The 27,916-nt window shown below is 43.0% G+C and overlaps 1 protein-coding gene across 9 annotated transcripts in view; it reads left to right on the top strand.

Annotated features, from left to right (window-relative positions):
• The first annotated feature begins 7,050 nt into the window (after window positions 1–7,050).
• unm_hu7910 (un-named hu7910) overlaps window positions 7,051–27,916 on the top strand; it is a 35,827-nt gene continuing 14,961 nt past the window's right edge. For 4 of the 9 annotated variants that reach the window (XM_080020224.1, XM_080020222.1, XM_080020221.1 and 1 more), the window contains exons 1-6: window positions 7,099–7,238; window positions 8,792–9,146; window positions 9,239–9,304; window positions 11,288–11,473; window positions 13,516–13,560; window positions 14,599–14,667. In XM_080020224.1, the coding sequence (XP_079876350.1) occupies window positions 8,990–9,146; window positions 9,239–9,304; window positions 11,288–11,473; window positions 13,516–13,560; window positions 14,599–14,667 (523 nt within the window). In that variant the 5' untranslated portion in view covers window positions 7,099–7,238; window positions 8,792–8,989. Of the gene's footprint in view, window positions 7,239–8,791; window positions 9,147–9,238; window positions 9,305–11,287; window positions 11,474–13,515; window positions 13,561–14,598; window positions 14,668–18,023; window positions 18,075–19,292; window positions 19,332–21,467; window positions 21,513–22,590; window positions 27,545–27,916 lie in introns of those variants that run through there. The other 5 variants (XM_080020217.1, XM_080020216.1, XM_080020218.1 and 2 more) reach the window with 5 other exon arrangements.

Genomic DNA, 27,916 nt, shown 5'->3' with positions numbered 1-27,916 from the left:
CATTATGGGAAGAAGGCAAGCTGGCGGAGCAAGTGTGATGCTCTAGGCAATGTTCTGCTGGGAAACCATTGGATCCTGGCATTCATGTGGATGTAACTTTGACACGTACCACCTACCTTAACATTGTTTAGGCGGTCAGAGCTATTTTGGCGGCACAAAGGGGATCTACACAATATTAGGCAGGTGGTTTTAATGTTGTGGCTGATCTAGTGATTTTGTGATGATTGAGAAACTGACACGTCCACAGGTGGTGATTGATAAGGTGACACAGTGACTCCCTCTGAGGCCGTGCACCCCAGCTACATCACCACCCAATGACAGCACACACTCACCCAAACACACACACACACACACACACACACACACACACACACACACACACACACACACACACACACACACACTCTTCAACACAGAGGCCCAAATACAAATGCAAAAATACGTGGGGTATGTGTGTAGTATGGCCACACTGTGCATACTTAAGACACTCCACATAACTGCATTAATAAGAGTGAGATGGATTATAACACACACACACACACACACACACACACACACACACACACACACACACACACACACACACACACACACACACACACACACACACACACACACACACAAGGGCAAAACATGTCAATGCTTTCCCCAATAAACACCACATATATTTCAGCGGAGATATGTGAACGACCTGAGAAGCGCTTGATTTATCCACTCCGACACCTTTACAACCTCAGAATTGGACGAGACGCTTAGCACGTTCAGAATCCAGGACCTCTTCAAGCTCCCGAAATGACTTGCTGGCCATACGAGGAACCGAGGACAAAAATGTCACCAGAACAGCCAAGGCGTGAAGTAATAATAGTTATAAGTGGTTCAAGAATGAATGTACATTTAAAATTTTATAATTTTTTTTTCGGTTTTCAAAACTTTCCTGTTTCATGTTGCAGAGGGGTCAGGTTACGTTTTGTTTATGATTTGTGAAAGGTCTGAAGGATCTTTATTGTCTCTCAACCAAAACACTATCGGCTTCAGGCTGCATGCTGCTCTAAGGACAAACTATAAATACACCACACACACATAGCCTGGCACACACACACACACACACACACACACACACACACACACACACACACACACACACACACACACACACACAACAAGCAACACAAAATGCTCCTCAGACTTACAGAGTTGTGTAACTTTTGGATTTGGATTATGTTTGGACGGCATCACACAAAAACAGATTCTCAATGACACAGGCCATGCATAGAAGAAGATCTTCTCTTACTGTGTCATAAACAAGAATAAAGCCTAATTTTGACAAATTCAGCTTTACGTTTGTGTTGTTTGGTGCATGATCATCCCAAATGCTCATACAGCAGTTTGCTGGAATCGACTGCTAAACCACCACACTTCTTTTTAACTTTCCAAGACATTTTTTCCCAAAATGGTTCCATTCTTTCCTGGTGGGAGCAATGCAAGCTGCTGATCATTTAAAATGTACGACATCGATAGTAGAGAAAACCGCCATGCAGAAACAGTGAATATTTCTTTGCCAAAATATTGTTGTACAAGTCATTATTGCAGCTCCTTTTGAAACATAACCTTCAACACACTAATCAATGGATGAATATCCTTCAATAAATGCAATCAAAAAATTGATGAAATCATATGAAAAACTTTGGATCTTTGACAACTTTGAGAACCTCTTCGAACTAGCCCACATGTTCTGGAAAGAAAGGACAATAAAGGAAAATTTGGTTTTTAGCTTCCCTAACAGCTGCTCGCACTCTGGTCCCCATCAGCGTCGCTGAATCAGCACCTTCTGCAGAGCAGGGTGTGTGTAGGTAGACAGACAGACAGACAGACAGACAGACAGACAGACAGACAGACAGACAGACAGACAGACAGATAGATAGATAGATAGATAGATAGATAGATAGATAGATAGATAGATAATAGATAGGAATCAAGATTTTCATTTGTCAGGTATTTAATCACCATTTAATTTGTTTTATTTACCGCTGTTTATCATTTTTATTGTTTTATTGTTTTGCCGTTTATTCTCTTTTTATTGGTCTCACTGTGTTCTTACTCTTTTAAATGTCTTCATGTTGTGTTCTTGTTTCCTCCAACCCAACCAATCAAAGCCCTGTTTAAAGGGGTTAAAAGTTAACACTGTTCAAAAAGTGTAATTTATTCGTCTCAATCTCTTTTACAAGCGCTCTAACATGACAAATTAGGGTTCAGACAGTGGAACGGGTTTGGAACTAAATTTAGGACTCTGAATGGGGCTTGTAGGTGCTGTAACACAGGCTGTGTGGCTTCGCTGAGGCATGATAAAGGTCAGGCCTGCCGCTCCAGCACTGAACAAGCATCTCACACACACACACACACACACACACACACACACACACACACACACACACACACACACACACACACATACACACACACACACACACACAGCAGATAAACATGCACGCGGGCGAGCGGGGGGTGGGTGGAGGGGGGGGGGGTGCAAATAGGAAACATGCACACATGTATAGGGCTCACGGAAGTCACACACACACACACACACACACACACACACACACACACACACACACACACACACACACACACACAAATGTAATGTATGTGAGGCAGGCGGCCCAGGGACACCTGTTGTTGGGTCCGAGCTGCAGTGAGGTGGGTACTGAAACAACACCCACCACACTGTTTGTCTGGCATTGTAGTGTGCGGCCCCATAAAACAAGTGTTAATTAAAGTAAATTTTGTTTATAATTGAGAGAGTTCATTATCGGACATATTGGATGAAGTTGCAACCCACGATCTCTTTCTCTCCGTCACAGGCACACATACAAGCACACACACACACACACAGCACACATACACACATACACACACACACACACACATTTTGTCATCATGTGAGAACTGAGCGCATCTGGGACCAGTCAGTGTGATTCATCACAGACACACACCTTGCCCTATACATTGTCCTCTATACAGACATGTATATGTCATACACACTTTATACCCTGTTATTTATGCATTTTGTATATTTGTTCTATGCGGAATGTCCCTCTTTCCCATCTTATTGGAGTGACACCAAGAATTCTCTCGCTTCATGTCAACACTAGGCCTACCTCCATAATTTCACCTCAAAAGGATTATTTCACTAATCTGCTATTTGACAGATTTTGAAGTTTCCTGTTCAGCGTGTATTCCCCATTTGGTCGGTGATTGATACGTCAATTACTACACCATTAAGGCGAATAATAAGGCAGGGCGAGCGTGACCAGGATAAACAAGTCCCCTCCAGTTGAACACGGTGTTATTTCATCTTATTGTACCTCATCGCGTCTCATCTCATATCACCTTATCTTCAGGTTTGCATTGTCCCAGGTCATGAGGGAGGGCAGACTAGGGGGTGTGGGCTTTTCTGCAACCATAGCCGTCCTTAGAAGAACTATACATAGTCTAAATAAAATGATGCTTCAGTTAAATGAATTTCAACAAACGACTCCAAACTGTCTTCGTTGCCTGGTTCTCTACTCTTAGACTGCAAGCGCACCTTCCACCTGCCAACGGGGTTAAAGGATGTCATTGTGACATATCTTTAAGATAAATTACCACAAATTAAAAGATATATTTTGAGTTGAAATCGAAAAAATGCGTACACCCCCCCCCCCCCCCCCCCCCCCAAAGGTGATCAAATGGTAATCGGATCCAATATCATGAAGTCAAAACAGAGACGGTGCCATAGATTCTATAGATTTGGGCTATTTAGTCAAAAAATAAAGACCGAAAAGGTTTTTTGGTTGTTGTTGTTTTTTCTTTTTAAACCAGGACCAGGTTGTAGTCGCACTTATGCTAACACGCAACGTAGCTCTCAATTAACGGAGAGCGGCGGCTCGGCTCGGCTCGGCTGGGCACAGGAGCGGGTTGCGTGGGAACAAGCGGAGCGGGGAAAGTGGAGGTACTTACATGTGAAAAGTCCCGCTTTAACAGAATGTCTTCAACGCCATCACGCCGTCCTCTCCTCCACCAGCCCTCACTTCTTATCGCCATCCAGTGAAAGTGATTCGGCCATGACGTCCGAGAAGAAGTCTCCACGGCGCGCGCGAAACTCCAAAAACGGCGGAAGGGGACGAACGGCAAACAAGGTAAAAAAAAAAAATGATAATAAAATAAAAAAGAAATAAATAAATACAAATAAAAAAAAAATGATGTGTTTTGAAATGTAGAGACGTTAAATCCAGACACAGGTGTGGAGGTGGTGGAGTAATTAAGTGCCACTTTACTCTGGTGTCTCCCTTCGTCCCGCCAGATAAAAAAAAAAGAATATATATATATATATATATATATATATATATATATATATATATATATATATATATATATAAAAAATTCAAGTCATCGTCGGTCAATTGTTGGTTTCTTTTATTGTATTTTATTTGGTGTTGAATTTGTTTTAAGAAAGATTCCAAAGTAACGGGTGAACACGGAGGGTCGTTGGCCGGTTGACCGGTGGGGCTCGCGCTCTGTCTCTGTGCCGGAATCGCATCCCAGTCGCGCGCGCTTGATCGCCCCGCGCGACGCTGAGCGAGAGAGAGAGAGAGAGAGAGAGCGAGAGAGAGAGGGGGGGAGGGGGGGAGGGAGAGAGAGAGGGAGGGAGGAAGAGAGAGAGCGAGAGAGAGAGAGGGAGGGAGGAAGGGAGAGAGAGAGAGAGAGAGGGAGGGAGGGAGAGAGAGAGAGAGAGAGAGGTATGTTCCGCGAAAGAGAGAGAGAGAGAGAGAGAGAGAGAGGGAGGAAGAGAGAGAGAGAGAGAGAAGGAGGGAGAGAGAGAGGGAGGAAGAGAGGGAGAGAGGGGGGAAAAGAGAGAGAGAGAGAGAGAGAGAGAGAGGGGGAGAGGGAGTGAGAGAGAGAGAGAGGGAGGAAGAGAGAGAGAGAAGGAGGGAGAGAGAGAGGGAGGAAGAGAGGGAGAGAGGGGGGAAAAGAGAGAGAGAGAGAGAGAGAGAGGGGGGGGGAGAGGGAGTGAGAGAGAGGGGGAGAGGGGGAGAGGGAGTCAGAGAGAGAGAGAGAAAGAGAGAGAGAGAGAGAGAGAAGAGAGAGAGAGAGGTATGTTCCGCGACGGGGGCACGCCTCTTCTCGTCTGTCTCTCTTGATGTTGTCCTGAGGCGCGCACGCACTCCATCACTCCTTCGCTCACTTACCACTGTCACACGCACACGGACACACACACTCTCTCTCTCTCGCTCTCTCTCTCTCTCACACGCGCACACACACACACTGACATATAACCCACGTGCCACTGTATTGTTGTAGGGGCTGTTGGCGATGTCATTGATAATTCAAATTATTAAACTAATACATCAACATTTAAAATTAAACAATTATAATATATATATATATATATTTTTTTTTTTCTTTTTTTTCCAGAGACGCTTAATATAAAGAGCATAATGGAAATATCTAAATATTCAAGAAGTCAAGCGTATAAAATACATAACTGTAGAACGTCATAACTCACGATGATATATTTTCATACGTCATACGGGAGCGAATACTTCACGAGGGTGTTTTTGCATTATCAATAGACAGGACAACTGTGCGCGCGCGCGCGCGTGTGTGTGTGTGTGTGTGTGTGTTTTAGGATCTAGGCCTACCGCTCAAGCAGCTATAGGGATGGAACACCTGTTAAATAGCCCGGCAAACAAAAACAAACCAAAAAACAAAAGACATCAGAGAGAAATGTCTAAAAATATGAATAAGGAACCAGTCGCGCGCTCAGTTTAGCCCCACTTTTCCCAAATGCGGTGGATTTCCTGCAGCTTGTGCTGATGAATGTCTTGTTTTGTGTGGCTTAGGGGAGACTTCCCCGTTAGAGTCTGTCAGGGTGTGTCGTCGACTTTTATCGTCGTCGTTATCGCTGCTTTTTACTTTATTGGCTGAGGAAGCTGTAGGTGCAGGATATTTATAGTGGACTTAAAAACCCGTGTTTAAGAATTGCAAAAAGGGGACATTTGGAGTTCAGGCTGGTTCTTAATCCCTTTTGGAATGGATGTTGTGGGTGTTTTTGCTTATTGTGTGTTATTATTTTACTTTTCACAAACGTTTGTCTATTTCTGTTGTGTTCCGTGTGTTCTTTTTAATATATATTCCACCTCTGTAAATTCCGTATCCAGTGTATGTCTATTGCCAAGGCTACACTACTCGACAGCTAATACAAGTAACAAACCGCTGACAAGAATGAATTCAAGCAATTAATTCAAGCTCTGTTAAAGCCATCATAACTTTTTGCGTTGTTTTTGTTTTCATAAACATGTGTCCAGACTACGCCGGAGCGTCGAGCCACCATGGTGCGCGCTGCTCTACGGTCTATGAGTTTATGGTGGGAGAGCGCGATCTACTGGTCACGTCTGAGAACAGCAGGGACACTGAGCGGCAGCGGGCGCTGCAAAAGTGGCCTCGGTTCCCTTTCTTTTCCTTCTCTTTGTTTCTTTCGCTTTCTTCCTCCGTTTGTGTGAATCCGAAAACGCAAATTGGAAAAAAAAACAAAAAAAACCAAAAAAAAACAACAACCCAAAAAAGTTTAAAATAAAAACGACGGAATCCCAAATAAAAGGTAAATGGGAGTTTTTAAATGATCCGAAACTCCGTGGGGCATGGGACGTCACGCATTCCGAAATAATGCGTGAAAAAAAAAAATAATAATAATAAGCTTTGTTTTCTGGACCAATAAATCAACCAGCACCGACCCGGGTCCGGTGTGCTCCGGTCCGGGTCCGGCGTGCTCCGGTCCGGGCCGGGCTTGGCCCCGCCCCGGCCCCGCCCTCTCTTCCTTCGCCGCTTCTGCCACGTTTTTGCTCGTTTCCAAGGAACGGGGCGGGGCTGACACGGCGGCGCCGACATCCTATTGGTTCGCGGAGCGACGCGCCCCGCCCCCTTCCCCGGCCCCGCGTCGCCGATTGGCCGACGTCCGCGTCGCTCACGCCAATCGCGGTTACCATGGACCGCGGCTGGCTTGGACGTGCATCCTGGAGGAGGTGATCGCTCGTCCAGGGCTGGGATCCATTCCCGCTGTTTCGCGGCGATAAACGCGCTTACGTCTGCCGCCACCGGCCTCGCCGCGATATCCAGTTGTTAGTGCGCGACGGGAAAACAGAACCGGCGAGACCCCCGAGCGATGGCTCAGAAAAGGAATCCCAAAACTCACCCCAAAAGAGGTCAGTGCCCTTTTACTTGGTAGATTAGCAACAGGGCTAATGTAGCATCCCGACACGTCCATGTAATAAACACTTCAACCAGTAACACACGCGTTAGATTTCAACCCAAGCCTGGGCCCTGCTGCTGTTCTGTTGTCCTCCAAACTTTACATAAGCTAGCCAAGGTGGAGACTGCTCGACAGAAAGACAAGCCAGAGAGAGATGGATGGAGAGATTCTCTATTACTGCTGCAGCACCCATCAGAACAATAGACAACAACAATAATAATAAACTAACAGAATACCATTTTCAAGAACATGCCAATAATAAACTCAAACATGAAATTAAAAATAAGAAAAGAAACGGGGAAAAACTGCACAATATACCTAGTACTTACTTCTTGTACTTCATAATGCATGTTTACAGACTATCAGGACGTTAATCTTCCCGCTAGTATGTTTAGGTTTTTAAGTAACGTTGAACATCAGAGCAGATTAATTTTCCCTCTAAAATAACTAATATGGAAACTTTTGTTTATGGAATTGCTGCTCATTGCATGCTCACACCAAAGTGTGTGTGTGTGTGTGTGTGTGTGTGTGTGTGTGTGTGTGGTGGGGGGGGGCACTCTGAATACTGACAATCTCAGAAGTTTGTATTAATAACTTCTGAAACTGTCAGTGTAATATCCCAAATGTAAAGCTTCAGTCTGTAAGGATAGTTGTAGATGGGGGGTCTTGTGTATGTTCCATCTATCTATCTATCTATCTATCTATCTATCTATCTATCTATCTATCTAGCTAGCTATCACACACACATACACAGTGGATGGATCATTTCAAAACTACTTATGCCCTACTTACCAAGCACATGTAAAGTAAATGACATTACATTACAGTTCAACCACCCCCCTCAGCTGCCCTGTATGTGTGTGTGTGTGTGTGTTGAGACCAAGTTTCAAGGTTAGGTTGTTCAGTGGGCTATTCGGTGCTCTGTCACCACCCCCCCCCCCCCACACACACACACACACACACACAGACACTCTGACACACACGCACTACACATGCGCACAGTAGATCAAACACCTCACCCCTCTCTCTTTCTTTCATACCATACACACACATGCTATGTGTCGTCCATGGTTTTGTCAACTCTAAGAATAGAGTGGATCAGGTTCTGCCTGACCCATCAGCCTCTCCACCACCAAGAGGAGGAGCATCTCTCTCTCTCTCTCTTTATCAGTCTCTCTCTCTCTGGTCTTCCTTCTCTTTCTATTTATCTCCCTTTCTCTCCCCGATTGCCTTTACTCAGGTCACAATTTCTTGCATTTGCTGCCACTTTTTGAAATGAATAATTTGGCACATTTAATTTCATTGCCCTTATTTCAGTCTTACAAAAGTTTTCCTTCCCTCTGTGAAATTATTTTTGTCTTGACAGTTGCATTTTGGTAGATGTAGAACAGAGTTCATTGTATTTTAAACATACTCTGAATAACCTTTTGGTTCATATAGATATAATTTAAGTTCTTCTTCTATAACTGCGTCACTATCAGCTCAACTCTACTCTTTTTTTTTCAGCTGTCTAGCTTTCTGTCTTTCTGATTGGACTTTTCGCTGGACTGACACATCCATCCACAGTGGTTTTTATTTTATTTATCCATCTATTCTTGTGGGATCCTCTGAGCGGAACTGCTTGGCTTACTGCGGTCCAGTTTTCTCTGCCAAGCAAAGTTCTGTTTTGAACCCTGTTGGGTTCTGAGGTCAGCGTGGCGATACATGGAGCGATACCAGCACACAGATTCCTCCCTTTCAACTCCCACAGAGGATGTGTACACTGAGGAGGACGAGGAGGTGGTGTATGAAGAGGAAGAGGTGATAGAGTATGAGGAGATTTTTGAGGAAGAGGTGACAGCATCAGCTGTCCAGGAGTCAGGTAGGACTGACTGGCTGTCTTTTAAAAGGTTTAACCCCTTTTAACTTGACTTTGTTTTAATTTGGGCTTGATATTAAATTTGGCCTGGTCAGGAGATGTTCAGGAGGAGTGGCCCCCACTTATTAAAGAGGAGGTGTGTCCAGAGTTCTTGGAGACAGGTAGGATTTATACTAATAAAGTTTGGACTGGCGTGGTTTGGTTTGGTTTTATAAAAAACTCTTTGTCGAAGAGCTGCATGTTGTGGCTGCATGTTATTTACCAGCCACTAACAATTCACTGGAAAGCAATGGGGGGGATAAAAAAACAACACCATTTGTCTTTTCGTACACATATTCCAGTATAAATGTCACAGTACCACATGATGGATGGTTATCTTCTATAGAGATTGATGAAATACTTGGCGATAAATTTAGCAGTGTTTGACTGCTAGGTCATGTGAACTGTTTGACTCCCTTGGGAACTGGAAAGCATAGTAGGTGTTCTCGTGCTAATTTTCAATACCTGATATTCTTTGATGCAAGGTATTTGCAGGTAAGGTTGTGTTTGGTATTGTATAGAACGTTCCATAAAGACAATAATGGAGCACGATTTGATCGTTGTGTGTCATGGTTTGCTTAAGTTTCTCCGCTGTTTCGCCCTGATTAGGCTCATCTATCTACCCTGGGCTTTCCAGGTTGATTTTAGAGCCATGACCATATAAGTAAAGTAACCCCGTTAGTGGCAGGTTCAGGCCCTGTAACAACTATGCTTTGGGTTTTCACTTGGCATGGCAGACTTTGTTTTCCGATTCTGCAACCCAGGTCAGCCTGGCTAGACTTGTTTTACAGTTTAGTCATGAAACCTCATATACAGCGGCCATCAATGACAACATTATAAGCAGCCATTCGGAAAGTTCAATATTTTTGTTAACCTAGATGATGTCAAAAATAAGTCAAGTTCATTTGGAGAGTCCTCAGTGGCAGGAACCATAAAGAATGTGAGGAAGGTGTGAAGAATATTCATTTTAGGGTTGGGTCAATGAGTAGAGTTATTAAAAAGATGATGTAACAAGTTGGCTTTGTCCAGCTTTGATACAGGACGAGAGTTGGTCTGTGTGCTAAATATTTATAGTTTTAAGAATGACACAAAACAAAAACAACCATGGTGTCATGTAGGGTCGACGGTTGTATTAGCACGGAGGGTGCGGGTTATTGGAGTGTATCTGCTCACACCCATTACATTTCTAGTAGCAAGGATGACAGAGGGCCCACCACTTACCATCTACCAACTTCCTCGGTCTATCTTCATCTATTTATCTATTCACGCATCTTTCACTGCTTTCTCCCATCCTCCCAGTTCTTTCTCTTTATCTCTCCCTGTCTAATTGCTTAGGTTCAGTTTAGTCTTATTTTCCATTTCAGTGTCCAGCCTGTCCCCCTTCCCTTTAAGGGGATCGCTCTGTCTTTCCTTCTCCTGCTACCCCCATCTCGCTCACTTCTCCCACACACTTCACCTCCTTTTTCCCCATTTTCCTCTGTCTTTGCCGACCCGCCACCATCCTTGACCTCCATACTCTCAGCTGCGTCTCATGTTGCTGCTCGAGCATTTGGAGCTAGAATAACCATCTACTCTACTGTTGCACTCATCGTGAGTCACTCCAGACAAGAGCGTCCCCTTTGTGCCTGTAATGTAAATGTAAAAATAGTTGTATGTTTGTGTCTTCCCTGTCCTTGGATCTGATCCTTCAGGAGCTTTTCTCTTGCTCTCTCTCTCTCACACTCTACTTGAGCCTCCACTTAAGGGTAAAGATTTAATTAGAGTGGGCTACACACTTCATCCATGAAACAACAGCAGAGAATATTCTGTTTTTCTTTACGACGGTTATGGACAAGGCCACTACTTTCCCATACTACTGACACTTGTATGCATCTTTATTTATCCATCTATCCATGCCATTGGTGAGTTACATGCTTGAAAAAAATAATTTTGGAGCCCATACTAAATATCTACCAGTCATGACTATGACCATATGACTACGAGCAACATAATGCGATTATGTCCCCACATAAATTGTACTTTTATTTTTAACCTTTTATAAATCCTCTAACACTCCCCCAATATTGTTCCTTAGACCTAATAGACTGCATCTGTTTCTCCATCAGAGGTGAAGGCAGCAGTGGACAACAAGAATGGAAAGAAGACTGAAGGCGGAGGAGGAGGTTCCGGCGGTGTAGTAGTAGGGCCCAAGTACACCATGTTCACCTGGTTCGTGGTCCTGGCTCTGCTGGGGGTGTGGAGCTCTGTGGCCGTCGTTTACTTTGACATCGTGGACTACGACAGCGTCATCGGTGAGTAGCGTTCAAGGACACCGGCTCTTCTACTTGCATGGCTCTTTTCCAGGTTTGTAGAGCTCCGTAAATGTCGCAGAAATTATTTTTAAGGCTACATGGTGCAAGACACATTTTAGACGAATAGATACGGCGTATTACTATAACATGTCCAAGTTCAGAATCAATCAGAGACCCCTGCCTGTTGTACAACCACCATTGTCAATAAAAAAAATTATTATATTGAGTTTTGACTAGTGGCATGGTGACGCAAGGTGCTTGCACTGCTGCTTCACAGCAAGAAGGTCTTAGGTTTGATTCCCCCCGGGGGCACTGTTGGCACAGTATCTGGTGGGTTATCTCCTGATTAGGGGCCTTTCTGTGTGTTCTCCTAGTGCTCACATGGTGTTTCCGCCATATAACATTGGTAAGGACACTCAGCAAAAACGTGCACAAGATCTCGTCGTCTGACAAGGACTGGGTGATAAAATGATTAAAAAAAAATAATAACTTCCACGATAAAAATGATAAATGTATGACATTTATTTTCAGTCTGTTTTCCTCTGCCTACAAAGACACGACACGAACAGCCAATCGTACAGCAGAGAAACATCCATGTGACGGGACTAGCCAATCGTACAGCAGGGAAACAACGATGTGACGGGACTAGCCAGTCGTACAGCAGGGAAACAACCATGTGACGGGACTAGCCAATCGTACAGCAGGGGAACAACCATGTGACATGAACAGCCAATCCTACAGCAGAGAAACAACCATGTGACAGGAACAGTCTGACCAGTGTTGGGGTCCAGGGGTGTTGTCTTAAAGTTGCACAAATCCTTATGTGTTTATGAGAATCCACATAAGGGGAATGGTGTCTGTTCAGCCACAAATGAAAAGTAAAATTATTTCTGGCTGAATAGGGCCTGTTGTCAATTCCTGAATGGAATAGGGGCCTTTGGAAAGGCTATTTGGTTGGCTCTACATGTAATAATAGCACTTCTGGGTAAATGACAAATAAGGGTTTTTAAAGGGAATAAAAAATATATTGAGATGCATGCATTTATAATTTGTTATTTTGTAAAAATAAAATGTATTTTGTTAATTCACGAATGTCTATTAAGTTCAAAGACTTACTTTGTTTCTTTTTTTTCCCACATAATTTGTTAATTTGTCAAAAATTTCAGTACATTCAGAGGCAGTCAATTGTACGTCACCATCATCAGCAACAATCTAAGATAAGGAATTTTAGCTACGAAGACAGCAGATCCTCTATCAAACATTTATAGTAATACTGGCATGGGACAATGGGAAATATGTCAAAATATACATAGTATATCATATTTGTATATCATAGCATATCACTTTACTTACACTACACTCTAAGTGTTCTTTTTGTACAGTAATTCCCTAAAATCAGCCTGTTGTGTCTGCAAGAGGTTTAGAGAGGGACACACACGTACAGGAATTGAGGTAGCTGCTTTGATGCTAAAAGATGAACATGTCATTTTCATATCATCCAGTTTATTATGTGTTATAATGATATATATATATATATTAAAAATCATGACTTATCCCTTATGTAAAGCACTTTGAGTTGCCCTTGTGTATGACGTGCTCAGAAATGTGCTATTATGCTCATAAACTTGCCTTCACTTACTGTCGCCTAACACACTCTGTGGACCATCCAATACCTGTCTGTCTTAATCTAAAATGCATATGTCTTTGCTACATGTGCAATTTTAACTACATTTGAGGTGATGAATAAAGTGCAATCTTATATTATTAAATGTAATACGAATGGCTTCTATCCTTACATATTTTCTCTCCACTGAAAGGTTCTATTGCCTTGTTCTAAATCTGCTGTGGAAGTGCCAATGCCAAGTGCTTGTGGTTATTACGTTTACATCTTTGACATGTTTGAATATAATCGTCCTCTCCATCTCTCTATTCCCCTTATTCTACTTCCCTTCTACTTTTTTTTTTTTACTAATTTTATGTCGTGTTAATTTTCTTTCTCTTTTTTCCCTCTGCATTTTCCTCTTTTAATTCTCTGCATGCAGCGCGAGCTAAGGAGTTTCGTGTGAACTTCTCTGAGGTTCTACAAGGTACCGTCTATGAACTGACTTACTGCAACCCTATCCCACATCTTTCAACACCTCATTTACCATATCCTTATACTGCGTCGATAACACAAGAAACACATGTAGTAAAAAAAAAAATCAATCACAATCAAAGCTGATCAATTAGAGAACCTTGGTAATGAAACTGTAGGTTGTCACCCAGTCTGCAATTTCTGGTTAATATGAGAATTTCATGGCGAATATAAATGATTGTGGTCAGTGTGCCAAGAGGAAGTGTTGCTATGACTTTTTTTGTTTGTTTGGTTTTTTTTCTGTCTGTGCATACTCAGTTTAACCACATCCTCCCTGTTGTGGAGCAAGAGCAACTCTTATCCAAACAACCTGATTAGATTTGGTTTGAACAGCGACATGATTTTAAATGTTGAACAGCAACTAGCTCATGGCACAGTGTACACAGCCCTGTAGTTTTGGAGGGAAAAAAGGGTAAAAAAAAAAACCTCGTGAATTGAAGCATCAGTGTATGGCGTTTGGTTCCAATAATATTTTATGTGAGCAGTCGCGGAGCTGTTTTGCTCGCAGAACAGTGTCTGCGAGCGAGGTGCTGTGAGGCGCGCAAACCTAAATTGGCACTCACTTACAAGAGGTTCATGTCCTCATACGCAGTATTCCATATTTGGATGTAGGGGGAAGAAAGGGCAGAGGAGCCCCTGATGTGTTTTTTTAATTTTTTTTTTTATACATGATATTAATATCAGTTGTGACCAAAACAACACCTTGAGAAGCCAGAAAGAAATACACAGTGAGTTTAACACTTTTCCCTGGCAGTGTTGTTGCCATGACCAGTTGAGCCACTCTGGGAATGGAAACATTCAATAACATTCCATGACTTTTTCATATGTTGATACCACCATTAGAAATAACTTACCCTTTATAATCTACATGAAAGCCTTACTCCGTAATTCTAAAACAACATCTTTTCAATGTCATTTTGAGTGTCCTGACTACAGCAAGGTGGATGCTGACCATGTAATGCGGTCACTCTCCCCCGTCTTCCTCCTCCAGGTAAACTGACGGCCTACGACAGAGATGGAGACGGAGACTTTGACATGGAAGATGCTAAAGTTCTGCTCGGCAAGTCCAGTTAAATACTACGGCCTATCGACCTTTTCTCTCTCTATCTTGGTCTCTATCTGTTTCTCTCTCTTTCTCCCTCTATTTCTCTGGCGTTATCATTGATTCTCTCTGTTTCTCTCAAATGCACAATGCATGAGTGTTGTAGCAATTCTTTAGTAAACAGTAACCAACGTCACATGGTGGAATAAGTGAACCGTACTTCACCATAAAACCATTCAAAGCCCTTGTTGCCATTCCATTGAGTACTACCTCAGTACATGAATACTCAAATTGAGTTAGAATGTACTTTGTTTTATGATTAGCGTCAAAGTTAGTCCTAAAACAAAGCATGGTTATAGTGTGATACACAATTCTCTAACTGAATGTTGATGATATGAATTAAGATGATATGGTCATCATTGGTGACAGTCTTTGAGGGAGTTTGGTCGCATAAACACAAAGTTGGGGTCTTTTACGTCCTCATTAATGGGCATCCGGGGATGATAAGGCAGAGGCCTGCTGCCAAAGGAATCTGGTGAAGAGCTGGGGCACAAATGTTCACCTGCCTTTGCTGATATAAAGCAGAGTTCTATTGAACACAGGTGTCTGAAGAAGACAGTAGTTTGGCAATCAGCAGTGCAGGCTCTGGACCAATGACTTCCTTTTCCAAGGGTTCTGTTGGCTGGATTGTGTCAGGTTGTTGGTTGATCTATAAGACTTTAATCTAACTGTCTTCTCTCTCTTTCTGCATCAACACCTTTTATATTTTCCCATATTTCACCTTTTGTTTTCCATTTCTCCCATGGCTTGTTTACGTTGTTTGTTACGTCTTCCCTTCATTCTTTTTCCCAATGTTGTTCCTTCTCCCCACCCATTCTATTATTTCTTCCCCTTTACCTCTCCGGCTTGCTTTAATATTATGTACTGCGTTCATCCCTATTCCCACCTATTTTATACTTCCTTATTTTTTACCAGCTATGTTCCATTGTCTCTCCTTCCTCTTTTCCATTTTCCTCTACTTCTCCCCCTGCCCTACCTCCTCCTATTTTTGCATATCCATCTCGCACCGCCTCTCCACGTCTCTTTCTGTGTTTGTCCCCTTCCTCTTATTCTCTTTTGTCAGGCCTGATCAAAGATGGCGCTGATAGTGAGAATGCTGCTGAGTCGCTAGAGGAAGTGCTTGATATTTTAGCCGAGGAGGGGTCCGATTGGTTCTATGGATTCTTCACCTTTCTCCATGACGTAGTAACCTCACCCGTAGCGAGGGTGAAGGAGGAGGAGGAAGAAGAGAGCGAGGAAGACGGGCAGTCAGCGGCCCAAGAGGAGGGCGGGGCGGCCTTGGATGACATGGTTGAAGGGGTGATACTTGACCTCCAGAACCAATAGGGAAGCAGGACCCAGAGCCACAGCCAATAGCAAGGCTTCCTGGTCTCACCAATGGGAACACACCAGGAAGTGTCTGGATTTCAGCCATAGGAAGAGAGCAGTGTATGTACTACTGTGTGGATAACCTTTTATTAAGGGTAACGGTGAAATGCGGAATAATTCCTACAGGGTAATCACTGAAATGATGTGTTTTGGAGAAAAAGAGGTAGTCGCCGTGCCATTTCTTCTGTGGAGCATTACTGGGGAAATAATGATGAAATAACCCTTAATTAAATTGTATAACTAATTTCCTCCAAAGTAAATTTTATAAAGTTGTAGATGGTAGAAGTCCAGGGAAATTTATTTGATCAACAAATAATTGAATTTGAAATGGTTCCCAGTTTGCTCAGCCCCCCAGTGGCCCAGCAGTGGTAAAGGAAGCTCCCTGGTCTCAGAAAGCGCCAACGTTTGATGCCTCCTGCCTGAACGCATTCCCCTGAAACGCTCGATAGAAGTCTCTTATGGACCAATCAGAAAGACTCCTGATCTTGCAGTGTGACACATTTCAACGAAAACATGATGTCTATTTTGAAAAGAAAATCGTATCATATCTCAGCCCTGTTCTATTTTAACATATTACTTGGCTTATGAAATTGGTGATGATGATATTAATGGTGTTGTGTCAAGCTTTTTTGACTGCTGCCAATTTATTCTCTTCCTGTCAATCTTCCACTCTGCACCCTGCCTGTTACTCTGTCTTAGTCTTTCTGGATGACTTGCTGCTTCTCCCACCGTGTTACACTTACACTAACACTTACACTCAAGCCTTTTTTTTTTTTTTTTAATTTTTACTTTTTCTGTTTTGTAAATTACTCATTTAAATTATCAACAATGATAAAAATCCACTTGATATAAGACTAGTTTCACCTCAAACACGTAACTTCTGATGTGCTTTTCGGTTACATGTTTCTGATTATCTAATACGTAATATACTTATATTCAGAAATCATACAGTATTGGTGTACAACCACAATTCACTCCGACAAAGTAATACACACATTGTAAACTATTAAAGTTACATTTTACAAGATTCTATATACAAAGTATTTCTCCATCTACCTTTTTCCTAGTTCTGTCAATGTTCACCTGACGTAAAACATACGTAGTATTTATGTGCTGTCATTAAAGTGATAAATCAGTCAGTGTCCTGTCTAACATGGTGCTGTGTGCCGAGCAGCCTCACGGGGGGCGCTGACAATAATTGGGTTCACTGCTTCATCTACTTCTCACTTTGGAAAATGTAAAAAAATTAGACGACATGAAACCGCTTCATTATACGAGATATGGATACTAATGAAATGATAATACCAAGTAATGTTCCTTACCTACTTGGGTTATTCTTGGTTATAAACTGCTTAGATTGTTGTCGGTGATTCGGAGAATAAAATTGATTGATTGGTGCTCTATGGTGGGGATGAGAATGTGTGATTAAACTCGGATTGCAAGATTTTTTTTTACCAAGCAAAATTTCTACTGAACCTGCCGATATGTCAGTTCCTTGTACTGTGAACCTGCTTCGCATACAAAGCACCAAAATTTCAACATTATTTTAAACAAACACAGTGATTTATTATGAACCTCAGGTTTCACTCCTCACTTTTTTTTTTGTTTTATTTTTTTAACTTAATTTCAACTTCAACCCATTTATTGTCAAGACGCCCAACAAACTCTGATAGCTTTGTAAAACACATTCCATGATATCAGTCAGTAGTTAAGAACAACTTTGACAATAAATCATTAACCATTTTAAGGTTTGCTTGCCTTTTTGCTATGTTTTTAAACACTGACATTATATTGATTGATTTTTATGTTACCTAAACGGCGGTATTTAACTTGTTAATGTAGTGTATCATTTGCTAACCAAACCTAAATCTGTAAGAAAAAAACAGGTAGATTATGATGTTGTAGTGAACTCATTAAATCGCTAATTGTCATATCTGTTGGCTCAGATGAGAAGAAGTTGAAAGGCTCTGATCTTCCTAAAGAAAAGCTGACAAAAGGTACCCACCACCGCCATGTGTGTGTAGAATAGGCTTGGGCCGATATTCGATAATATCGAATATCACAATATTTGCCACGATATGCAATATTTTCACAGTATCGAAATATGCCCCGTCCATCCATCCGTGGCACCACGGGGAGCGACGGACGGAGCTCATTCACTTGCGCGTACAGAGAGCATGTACAGTATGTGGACGTAGCTAGCAGATTAAGGATTTGGACATGGTGGCACCCGTGGCGTGGATGGTGATTAAGTTGCAGCTCCGACGGCACGACGATGCGCACGCCAGCGACGGGGTGCCTGCCATCGGCGCACCAAAACGTTGTGTTCTTATTTTAGTTGTAGGTTATTTTATTTTACGTCTCCTTATAGAACGAAACAAGTGCGTATGGAACGGTGTGGAACAAAACCGTGCATAATGGGGACACTTTCTCCGTGACTCTCCTCAATCGCCGCCTCTCCATGTGTTACGTGCAGAAAATAATCTTAATGAGTCTACGGCCCGTGCCCCATCCCCACACTCTTTTTAGTTGTTTTATTTGGAGGAACGGGGCACGCCGATCAGGGTGCATGACGAGCCGTGTTCAATTCACACATGTAAAAATATATTTATGATTCCCCTTATTTTTAATTCCTCATTGAAATGTTATCCCTGCGCATTTTGTAAGCTTCCATCTGTTTTATCCTGTTATTGTAATGCACACCGACTGACTGGTGGACGGGGGATCCTTTCAACTTGAGATCCATTCTCGGTGATCCAGCATTGAAAGGTTCACTGTTTCTCAAGAGTGTTTGTATTTCTGATGTATTTATTTTGATTGATGAAACCAATAAAGCGCCCTGCGGAACACTTTCTCCGTCACTGCCAAAACGAAGAAAGAGCTTGACCACTGGCCACCAGTTTACTCAGTGGTAATCAATATTCAAGATGACACAGTGACCAAACGAACCAGAAATGATGGTTGAACAATGTGATATTTGGGCCAGATGTAGATGAGAAAAGTTGGCAAGCTGATAAATAGTTCATGCTGGGGCCTTGCACTCCCCACCACCCGCTAATTCAAGACATGGTGTCCTTAAGTTCGCTCCTCGTTCTCAGTTCCTCCTTTTTGCTTGAAAAGTTCCTCACTGTGAGTATACTGGTCTTGATGCGTGACTGCCCCATGCATCTGTATGAGCTTGTTTGACAACCTGTCACTGTTTCCCACATTTCTAGAGGAAAAGACTGATGTGAAGAAAAAAGACAGAGCGGGAGGTAGTATGCTCGGTTTGAACCCACTTGATTTTGTTTGGCTCACTAAATAGAGCATGGCACTAATAAAGTCACTGAATGGTATAGTGAACTCCCATGGCAACTGGGGAGGTATTTGACAGTCTTTGTTTTCCTATTTTATTACAGTGTGCACCATTTTGAATGCTTTTCAATATACATGTTGCTGGTTGGTTTTGTGATTGCAATAGGGAAGCCTTATACCCTGAGACAGTGTTTGTTACTGGAGTTGGCATATCTTCTCCGTTATACTCTTACTTACCACAAAGATAGTAACGTATTGCTACACAATTTTTTTTTTTTTGCAATCCTGATCTTTATCTTGAGGTCTGACATTTTATGTGGAAATACTGTCTCTACTGACTCTTGTGTTGTGTCATGATAAGGTAAAGCAGCTGTTTGCTTGGGTGCATGCTGCCTGGCCTGGTGTGATGGTTTGACCATTGAACTTTGTAGCTCATTGGGTTTGACCAAGCACCAAATCCCATCTGTTGTGTGTGTTTTTGCTTATGTTTGTATGGAGCCACTCCAGGAGAAAAGGCAAATGTAGTTCCTGCTTAACTCCACAGAGTTAACAGTTTATCTGCCTACACTTGGTAATGTCTCCTGATTGTTTAACATCAACAAGTATTTTTCAAAAGGCATGTACCAAGTCTGGCAAGGAAAGAAACACTTACTCCTTAAGATCCATATTTTAGAGCAGGCAACAGGTAATTTTGTGCTTTGAAGGGGCGAGAGTGAAGTTTTAATCCCAATCAATCACTGAATGAACTGATTAATACACCTTTACCAGAATGGGAGAATGTAATCATTAAATTCTGGTGGTGCTGTAATGGCGCACTCTGCCCTCTGCCTAAAAGTGTCCCCTAAGCACTCACGCTGCTTTTAGAGTGGTACTTAATTTGAAGTAGGAGACATACCAGCGAGGGACATTTGGTAGAGAAGCAGAGACACTCTTGCCTTGTTGATGTGGATATTGAGTTATATCAGAAAGCTGCTGCATTTGCTACTAAATTACCAATGAAGACAATGTGAAATTATGAGCATAGTTCATCATGAATTTATTAATTTCAACGTATTTCTTTCATAGTTATTTACCATTACACAAACATGTTCAAAGTTGAATTGTCAAATAAAATGGCTTCTACACATTTGTGGGAAGTCCAATTATCATTTGTCCAACCTTTGCCCCACAGTCAGTGTCCACAGAACTGAGTGGGCTGAGCAGCCACTTCCCTCGACTCAGTTTAGCGCACTCTATATTCAGAAAGCTCTTGCTCCGCCATTGATGTGCGCATACGTGCAAAATCAAGGCTTAGCACGTAGGGAAAGTACTTAAGGGATGGTTTGTGATGAAGGGTTGGTTTTCAAGGACGATGGTTGTCCCCATGTGGTTTACAGATTGTAGCAGAGACAGTATTATTTGTGAGGAGACAGAGTACTTTGTTTTGTTGTTTTTTTTGTTTTTTTTATTTTTTTTTATGAAAAGTGTAAGGTGTCAGCGAAACCAGCCACACCACCACAGCTTGTCATTCACATTCACACATGTGCATACACAGAATAGTTGGCAGTGGTGTTTTCTTTTAAATGACATTTAACACGGTTGTTTACAATTCACTTGAACCACCACTTTACGAGCATTTCTCTTGAAGTGACTTTTGAAAATTGGATTCCAAATACGCTCAAATAGAAACACTTCAGGGGATTGATCTCATATGTGGATTTATGCTTCGATCCTCATCTGGAGAGTGGTTTATTAATGTATAATCTAGTAGAGAATACCACAGCTCTAGATTTTTAAATGGAGAAATTGCTTGTTCTGGTCACAACAGTTATTACTAGAACATTCCTTCCTTACCCTGTGTTCAGATTAAATTAAACTTAATCTATCCCTGGGGAGGGGGCCGTATTTCATTGGTTCGCCTTTCTGGCCTTGCGCTGTGTGTCAAGTCGTACGACTGGTGTAATTTATTCCTCAGGTTTCGCTGTGTGGATCTTTGTCCTTGTCCTCCGTTGCTCTGTGAAGTCTTCCGTGACAGACTTGTATGTCGGAAGCACTTTAGGGACAAATGAAGCTTGACAAGCTGTTTCTTCCCCTCTCTATTTCTCTCTCTCTCTCAGAGGAGAGGCTAGGGGAAGTGGCTCCCGATCAGAATGGATCTCAAGGTACTAGCACCTGTCCCGTGCATGCAGGAAGATATGCCTGAGTTTGTTGGCTCTTGGGACTTGATGAGTTATGGGCATGGCTTGAACTTGTATCGTTCATTATATTTTCGGTATATAGATATATTGTTTGTATCATTGTATTTTTATATAACAAAGGGCATAAATATTTAACATGTAATATTTTTGAGTAAAAAATGTAAATAAATTATTGACATGACTTCAACCATTCCCTAAATGAAACCATGTCATTCGTGATATTTAGCCTTGGTTTTTATTTTTATTTTTTTGAGACATTAAATCAAACTAATTTGCTAGCTGTTATAAGAATACTGGCATTGAAACACATATGGCATCTGTGGTGATGTCATATCCTGTCATACTGTGTGATACCTGTAGCCGATATTTGATATGTGTCCTTGCTTGACCATAATAGTTGGATGATTGTTTCAACACTCATCATATTTTTTAACCTTCTTTTTTCTGGGCGACAGATGGGCAACCATGTGCTGTGGAGTACCCAGAATGGGCCATCTATCTCTATTCCAATCCAAATACACCAGCTGATTGTACTGATTTACACACCTTCAAACTGTGAGGGAAAATCGAATACCTCAACTGGTGGTTAATTTGAAGGAGAACATGGATACTCTTGGCACCCCACAGTGTATAGTCGCTATTTCTTATCTACTATGAGGTTTGCTTTACTTTACTCAGTTGCTCCTAGGAGCTGCCCAATACATTTGCAGTCTTCGACTGTTAGCCACTGAGAGCTGTCCAGTAGAACTGCAGTCTTCTACTGCTGTTCCATGGGAGATGCTTGGTAAAGGTGCAACAGTCTTCTACTGTTGTTCTATCACTGTAAAACTTCAGTATTAGTCTTATTCAATGGCAGGTGGATAGTAATTGTTGTCCCTGGCCCTACTCTCAAAGTGCTCCAGGAGGTGGCAGATGTGTTGCTTCATATTCATTGAGCAGCTCCTAAGAATGTCAGAGAGCATTCTGCTCAATCCCATTATTTTTTTAACACACCCAATAAAAAAATCTTTCTCCAACTCCAAACTCCACTTCCCTGACTCAGCCTCAGCTCACCTGCCCAAAGGTTTGGGGTTAAAGCTGCGGTCTGCCTTGCGTGAGCAGCTGAGGTCCATCCACGAGAAGATGGAGGCAAAGAGGATCGCCCGGTTAGTCATGGAGGAGGTGAGGGCTGTCCTGGCTCAGGAAGAAGAAGAGAGAGAGCTGGTCTGGGCGATGAAGATGAAGAGGTTGGAGGCAGCGCAGAAGGCTCAGGAGAAACTCAGGGAAGAGAGAGAGATGGATGAAAAGAGGAGAGAGGAGGCGAGGAAGAAGGAGGCGGACAGGTTGCTAGAAGAGAAGACGAAAGAGGAGGAGCGGAAGAAAGAGGCGCAGAGGGTAGCGGCGGAGGAGAAGAAGAAAGAGGAGGAGAGGGAAAAGATAGAGCGTGCAGCCAAAGCGAAAGAAGAGCTTGAGAGACTGGCAAAAGAGAAGGCAGCCAAGGAGGAGAAGGAACGGATAGAGAGAGAGCATCTAGCCAAGGAAAGAGAGAGGCTGGAAAGAGAGAGAGCAGAGCGAGAAAGAGCTGAAAAGGAGAAGATGGAAAGGGAAAGACTAGAGAAGGAGCGCATTGCCAAAGAAAGGGAGAGAATCGCCCAGGAGAAGGAAAGGATGGAGAGAGAGAGAGCAGCAAAGGAGAAGGAAGAGAAGGAACGGAAAGAAAGGGAGAGAATCGCCCAGGAGAAGGAAAGGATGGAGAGAGAGAGAGCAGCAAAGGAGAAGGAAGAGAAGGAACGGAAAGAAAGGGAGAGAATCGCCAAGGAGAAGGAAAGGGTTGAGAGAGAGAGAACAGCAAAAGAGAAAGAAGAGAGGGAACAAAAAGAACGAGAGAGAATTGCCCGTGAGAAGGAAAGGATCGAGAGGGAGCGACTGGAGCGAGAGAAGGCAGAAAGGGAGAAGATGGAAAGGGAGAGATTAGAGAAGGAGCGCCGTGAGAAGGAAAGGATCGAGAGAGAGAGGGCAGCAAAAGAGAAGGAAGAGAGAGACCGCAAAGAAAGAGAGAGAATCGCCCGTGAGAAGGAAAGGATGGAGAGGGAGCGACTGGAGAGAGAGAGACTAGAGAAAGAGCGCATCGCCAAAGAAAGAGAGAGAATCGCCCGCGAGAAGGAAAAGATGGAGCGAGAGAGACTAGAAAAGGAGCGCATCGCCAAAGAAAGAGAGAGAATCGCCCGCGAGAAGGAAAAGATGGAGCGAGAGAGACTAGAAAAGGAGCGCATCGCCAAAGAAAGAGAGAGAATCGCCCGCGAGAAGGAAAAGATGGAGAGAGAGAGAGCAGAAAAGGAGAAGATGGAAAGACTAGAAAAAGAGCGCATTGCCAAGGAAAGGGAGAGAGTCGCCTTGGAGAAGGTGAGGATGGAGAGAGAGAGAGCAGAAAAGGAGAAGATGGAAAGACTAGAAAAGGAGCGGGTCGCCAAAGAGAGGGAGAGAATCGCTCGGGAGAAGGAGAGGATGGAGAGAGAGCGACTGGAAAGGGAGAGGGCTGAAAAGCAGAAGCTGGAAAGGGAGAGACTAGAGAAGGAGCACATTGCCAGAGAAAGAGAGAGAAATGCGAGGGAGAAGGAAAGAATAGAGAGAGCAGAGAAAGAGAGATTGCAAAAAGAACAGGCTTCCAGAGAGAACGCGCGGAGGGAACAGGTGGAGAGGGAGAGAATCGCTAAAGAGAGAGAGAGACTCACCCGGGAGAAAGAGATAAAAGAAAGAGAGAGGGCAGAAAAGGAGAGACTCGAGAGGGAACGTCTCGCAAAGGAAAGGGAGCGGATTGCCAGGGAGAAGGAGAGAGACAGGGCCGCCAAAGAAAGAGAAGAGAAAGAGGGGATGGAACGGGAACGCGCCGCCAAGGAAAGGGAGAGAATCGCCAGGGTGAAGGAAAGGATGGAGCGAGAGCGGGCCGAGCAGGAGAGGCTGACCAAGGAGGGGGAGAGGGCGGCGAGGGGGAAGGAAGAGAGGGATCAGATGGAGAGACAGAGAATAGCGAAAGAAAGGGAGCGCATGTCTCAGGAGAAGCAGAAGGTGGAGAGGGCCGAGAAGGAAAGCGTAGAGCGGGAGCGCGTGGCAAAGGAAAGGGAGAGAACCACCGCGGAGAAGGAACGGACGGAGCGGGAAAGGGCCGCCAGGGAAAAACAAGAAAAAAGTAGGATGGAGAGACTTGAGAAAGAGCGGGCCGCTACGAGAGAGACCGAGAGGGAGGGGAGAACTGGCAAAGACAAGATGGCGGCGGCGGAGAGAGAGAAGGCGAGAGCGCCGGCCGGCGGAGAGCCGAGAGGAGGGGATCTCGCCCAGAGGAATCCGAAGCCCACGGAGCGAGAGAGGGGAGCGCCGGCGGCGGAGAGACAATGACACGGGGCCCATGCAGATGACATCACCGCACAGGATGGTGGATGAAGGGATGGAGGGAGGGTGGAGAGGCGTCTCCCCCATGTGAACGTGAGAGAGTTATTTTCGGCTCTTCATTTGAGCGGGCCCTTTGCGAAGTGAAGCCGCTTCGGGCTCGACTCTAAATGGTCCAAGTGACGGCTGAAACTTTTTGAAATCTGGGTTTTTCACATCCAGGCCCCTCAATTTCACGCGCGTTGGGCCTCAGACCCCCTTTAATAAGATGCGGATTCTGGGAACCCGATCTGAGAAGATTATTATTGTTTAGTGTTATTTACGCCAAACCGACATATGAGGTAGTCGCAGGGATAACAATGAAACTAGGATCAAAACATTGTACTTATTGTACCTTCTTTAATGGTGCACACGTCTGGTAAAGTTAAACTATTAATCATTTTGCTGGGGGGGGCCCCCCTGGAACCTCTTGAAGGACCCCTCGTGGGTCCTCGCACCGCACACGGAGAACCCCTGATTTACACAGTACCCATCACCACACCCCTGATATGGTATTAAAAATAATGAATTCAAACATCCGGTGCCGCTTGTCATTCTACCCGTTTGACTTGGGATCACATCCCTCCAGACCATTGTTTCTCCCTCTCTTGTGTCTAATTTTCTCTCTACCTTTCTGCTGTAATAGTTTTTGTTTATTGAATCCAAAATGGCTAAACTATTAATTATGAACACTGACAAAAAAAAAAAAAAAGTGTGTGTGTGTATATATATATATATATATATATATATAGACGTATCCAAATCATCGATTGAAATGATCATTTCAACACAATCCAGTGGAACCTCCACCAACGTCCTATCTCTGGAGCACCTCCACGGTGTGCAGTCAACCACAGGCCTCCTGCCTCGGAGAGAAGGGAACAACGTAAGGTAGGATAACTTGAGATCAGACTAAATAACACTTAATTACTCTCTGCGGCGTAAATCGCAAACCTCAATGAACTCCTCAGTTTTCTGCTGGCTCAGGGTCTCATATCTGCTAAAAATAGATAAATAAATAAAAAATAGGGAGCGTGTTAGGGGACTAGTTTGTTTCCCTCATCCTTCTGAATGCTGCAAGCTTTCACATCAATTCAGCTTTTTTGCACTTGTTCTGACAACAGGAAGCTCTCGTGGTACCAGGCGCTCTTATTATTTCATTATTTGTAATTGTCATTACATCCCCCCCCCCCCCCCCCCCATTATGAACTTTTCCCGCATACATCTAAAAAAAAAACATCTCCAACATCTCCTCGTGCTGTATTTCTGGTGCCTGCCCTCTTTTGTTATTGGTCGGCTGATTTTTTTTTTGTTTGTATTGCACTAAATGTGATTCAATCTGCCAACGCCTGTCATTATTTAGGCATGTTATGCTTGGTGGTTTCAAGATTTCTTGTAACCCTGCCTAAGAGGTTTGGTATGTTTTGTTCCTCTATTTTACCATGATAGAATGGGAAAGGGGCCTAGGTGGCAACCTGCCACATTGGCTGGGGCAAAGTGGTTGCTCGGCGCCGGGAAGTCCTCCTCTCATTGTTTGGACGTGTTGTGTAACTCTAGCTCGCTTTCTTCTATGTGGTTGTTGACGAGGTGCGTATTGTGCCGGAGGCCTTGATGGAGTGGGAACTGCCTTTTGCCCACTCGACGCACTGAAGGAAAACTTGATTGAATTTGTGAGAAATCGCTTAATGATTAAATATGAGTGTTTAAAGGTGTGTTGTGTTCTTGTCCTCAACATTAGTCCTTATAAACAATGGGTGGTGGGTTTAATGCCCTCGACAGGTATAGTCTGTGTGTAAACAGCCACATGTCCTGCCAGGCTGCCCTTGGTCAGGGCACTGAGTAAGGCATGGCTTGGTGGCACATTATAAATCAGATGAAATATCATTTGCACATGGAAAAGTATATGGTAATTTGGTTCCGAGGCTTGATTTTTGAGTGGTTTAATTAATTGACAGATTTTACAATAAAAACACAGTGATATCGCACTAGAAAACAAGCGACCATCGCCCAGTACAAGCCTATACAGCTTGCGGTAATACATAGGACGACCTACTTCCTCGAGTCAAATAAAATCAATAAAAAATACACATTAATTGAAGTTCTTGGGAAACTATTTGACTTAAGAGAAGACTGGCAGGTCCATGGTGCTGCTGGTCTTGAGCCTGACTTGAGCACACACACACACACACACACACACATATATATATATATATATATATATATATATATATATATATATATATGTGTGTGTGTGTATATATATATACATGTATATTCAATTTTGCTCTTCTGTATTTGATTGAGCTGTGGTAGATGTTTGCCCCAGATATTTATATGTTCCATTTGCTAGCTTATTTTACATTTACCTTCAGAAAGACATGCTAAAGGGATTTGGCCTAAAAAACACAAACAAAAAAATGCCATTACTAACTCTCTTTCTGGCTCAGTTTCTTTCTGTTTCTAAGATCAGAATTGCCATTTGTTTCTGTATTTAGTCGGTAGTTGGGAAGTTGGCCTTGTTAAAAAGTCCAATTCTTTTGTCATTTCTGAATCTTTGTTTTTGAGGCCAATAAAACATAATTGTAAATTGCCGCCCTGGTCTTTCGCATATTTATTTTGAATCTGCAGTCTTTTGTATCAACAGAGAGGAAGCAGCTCTTTATAATGATCATGACTATCAACATCATCATATTCAAATGTCAACTTCCTTTTTAAAGCAATGGCATCTTCTCCAAGTGTCTCTCAGACAGTGAGAGGCGCGTGAGCTGCAAAGCAATGTCTATTTATACACAGTACTGTATTTATCATGGACACTACTCATGTTACAACATTGTGGAGAGACTTTACTTTCTTAAATGTGAGCTAATATTTCGCCTTTTGGCTGGTCTGTCTTTCACAATAGTATCCTTTGTTGATGTTATCTCATTTTACTGGTTATACTGGGATCATTTTAACCCTGAAGGTGG

The sequence above is a fragment of the Zeus faber genome (genome assembly GCF_960531495.2).
Source record: "Zeus faber genome assembly, chromosome: 19".
NCBI lineage: Eukaryota > Metazoa > Chordata > Actinopteri > Zeiformes > Zeidae > Zeus > Zeus faber.
The sequence above is the reverse complement of the archived record's forward strand: the minus strand, read 5'-3'. Positions and strand labels throughout refer to the sequence as shown.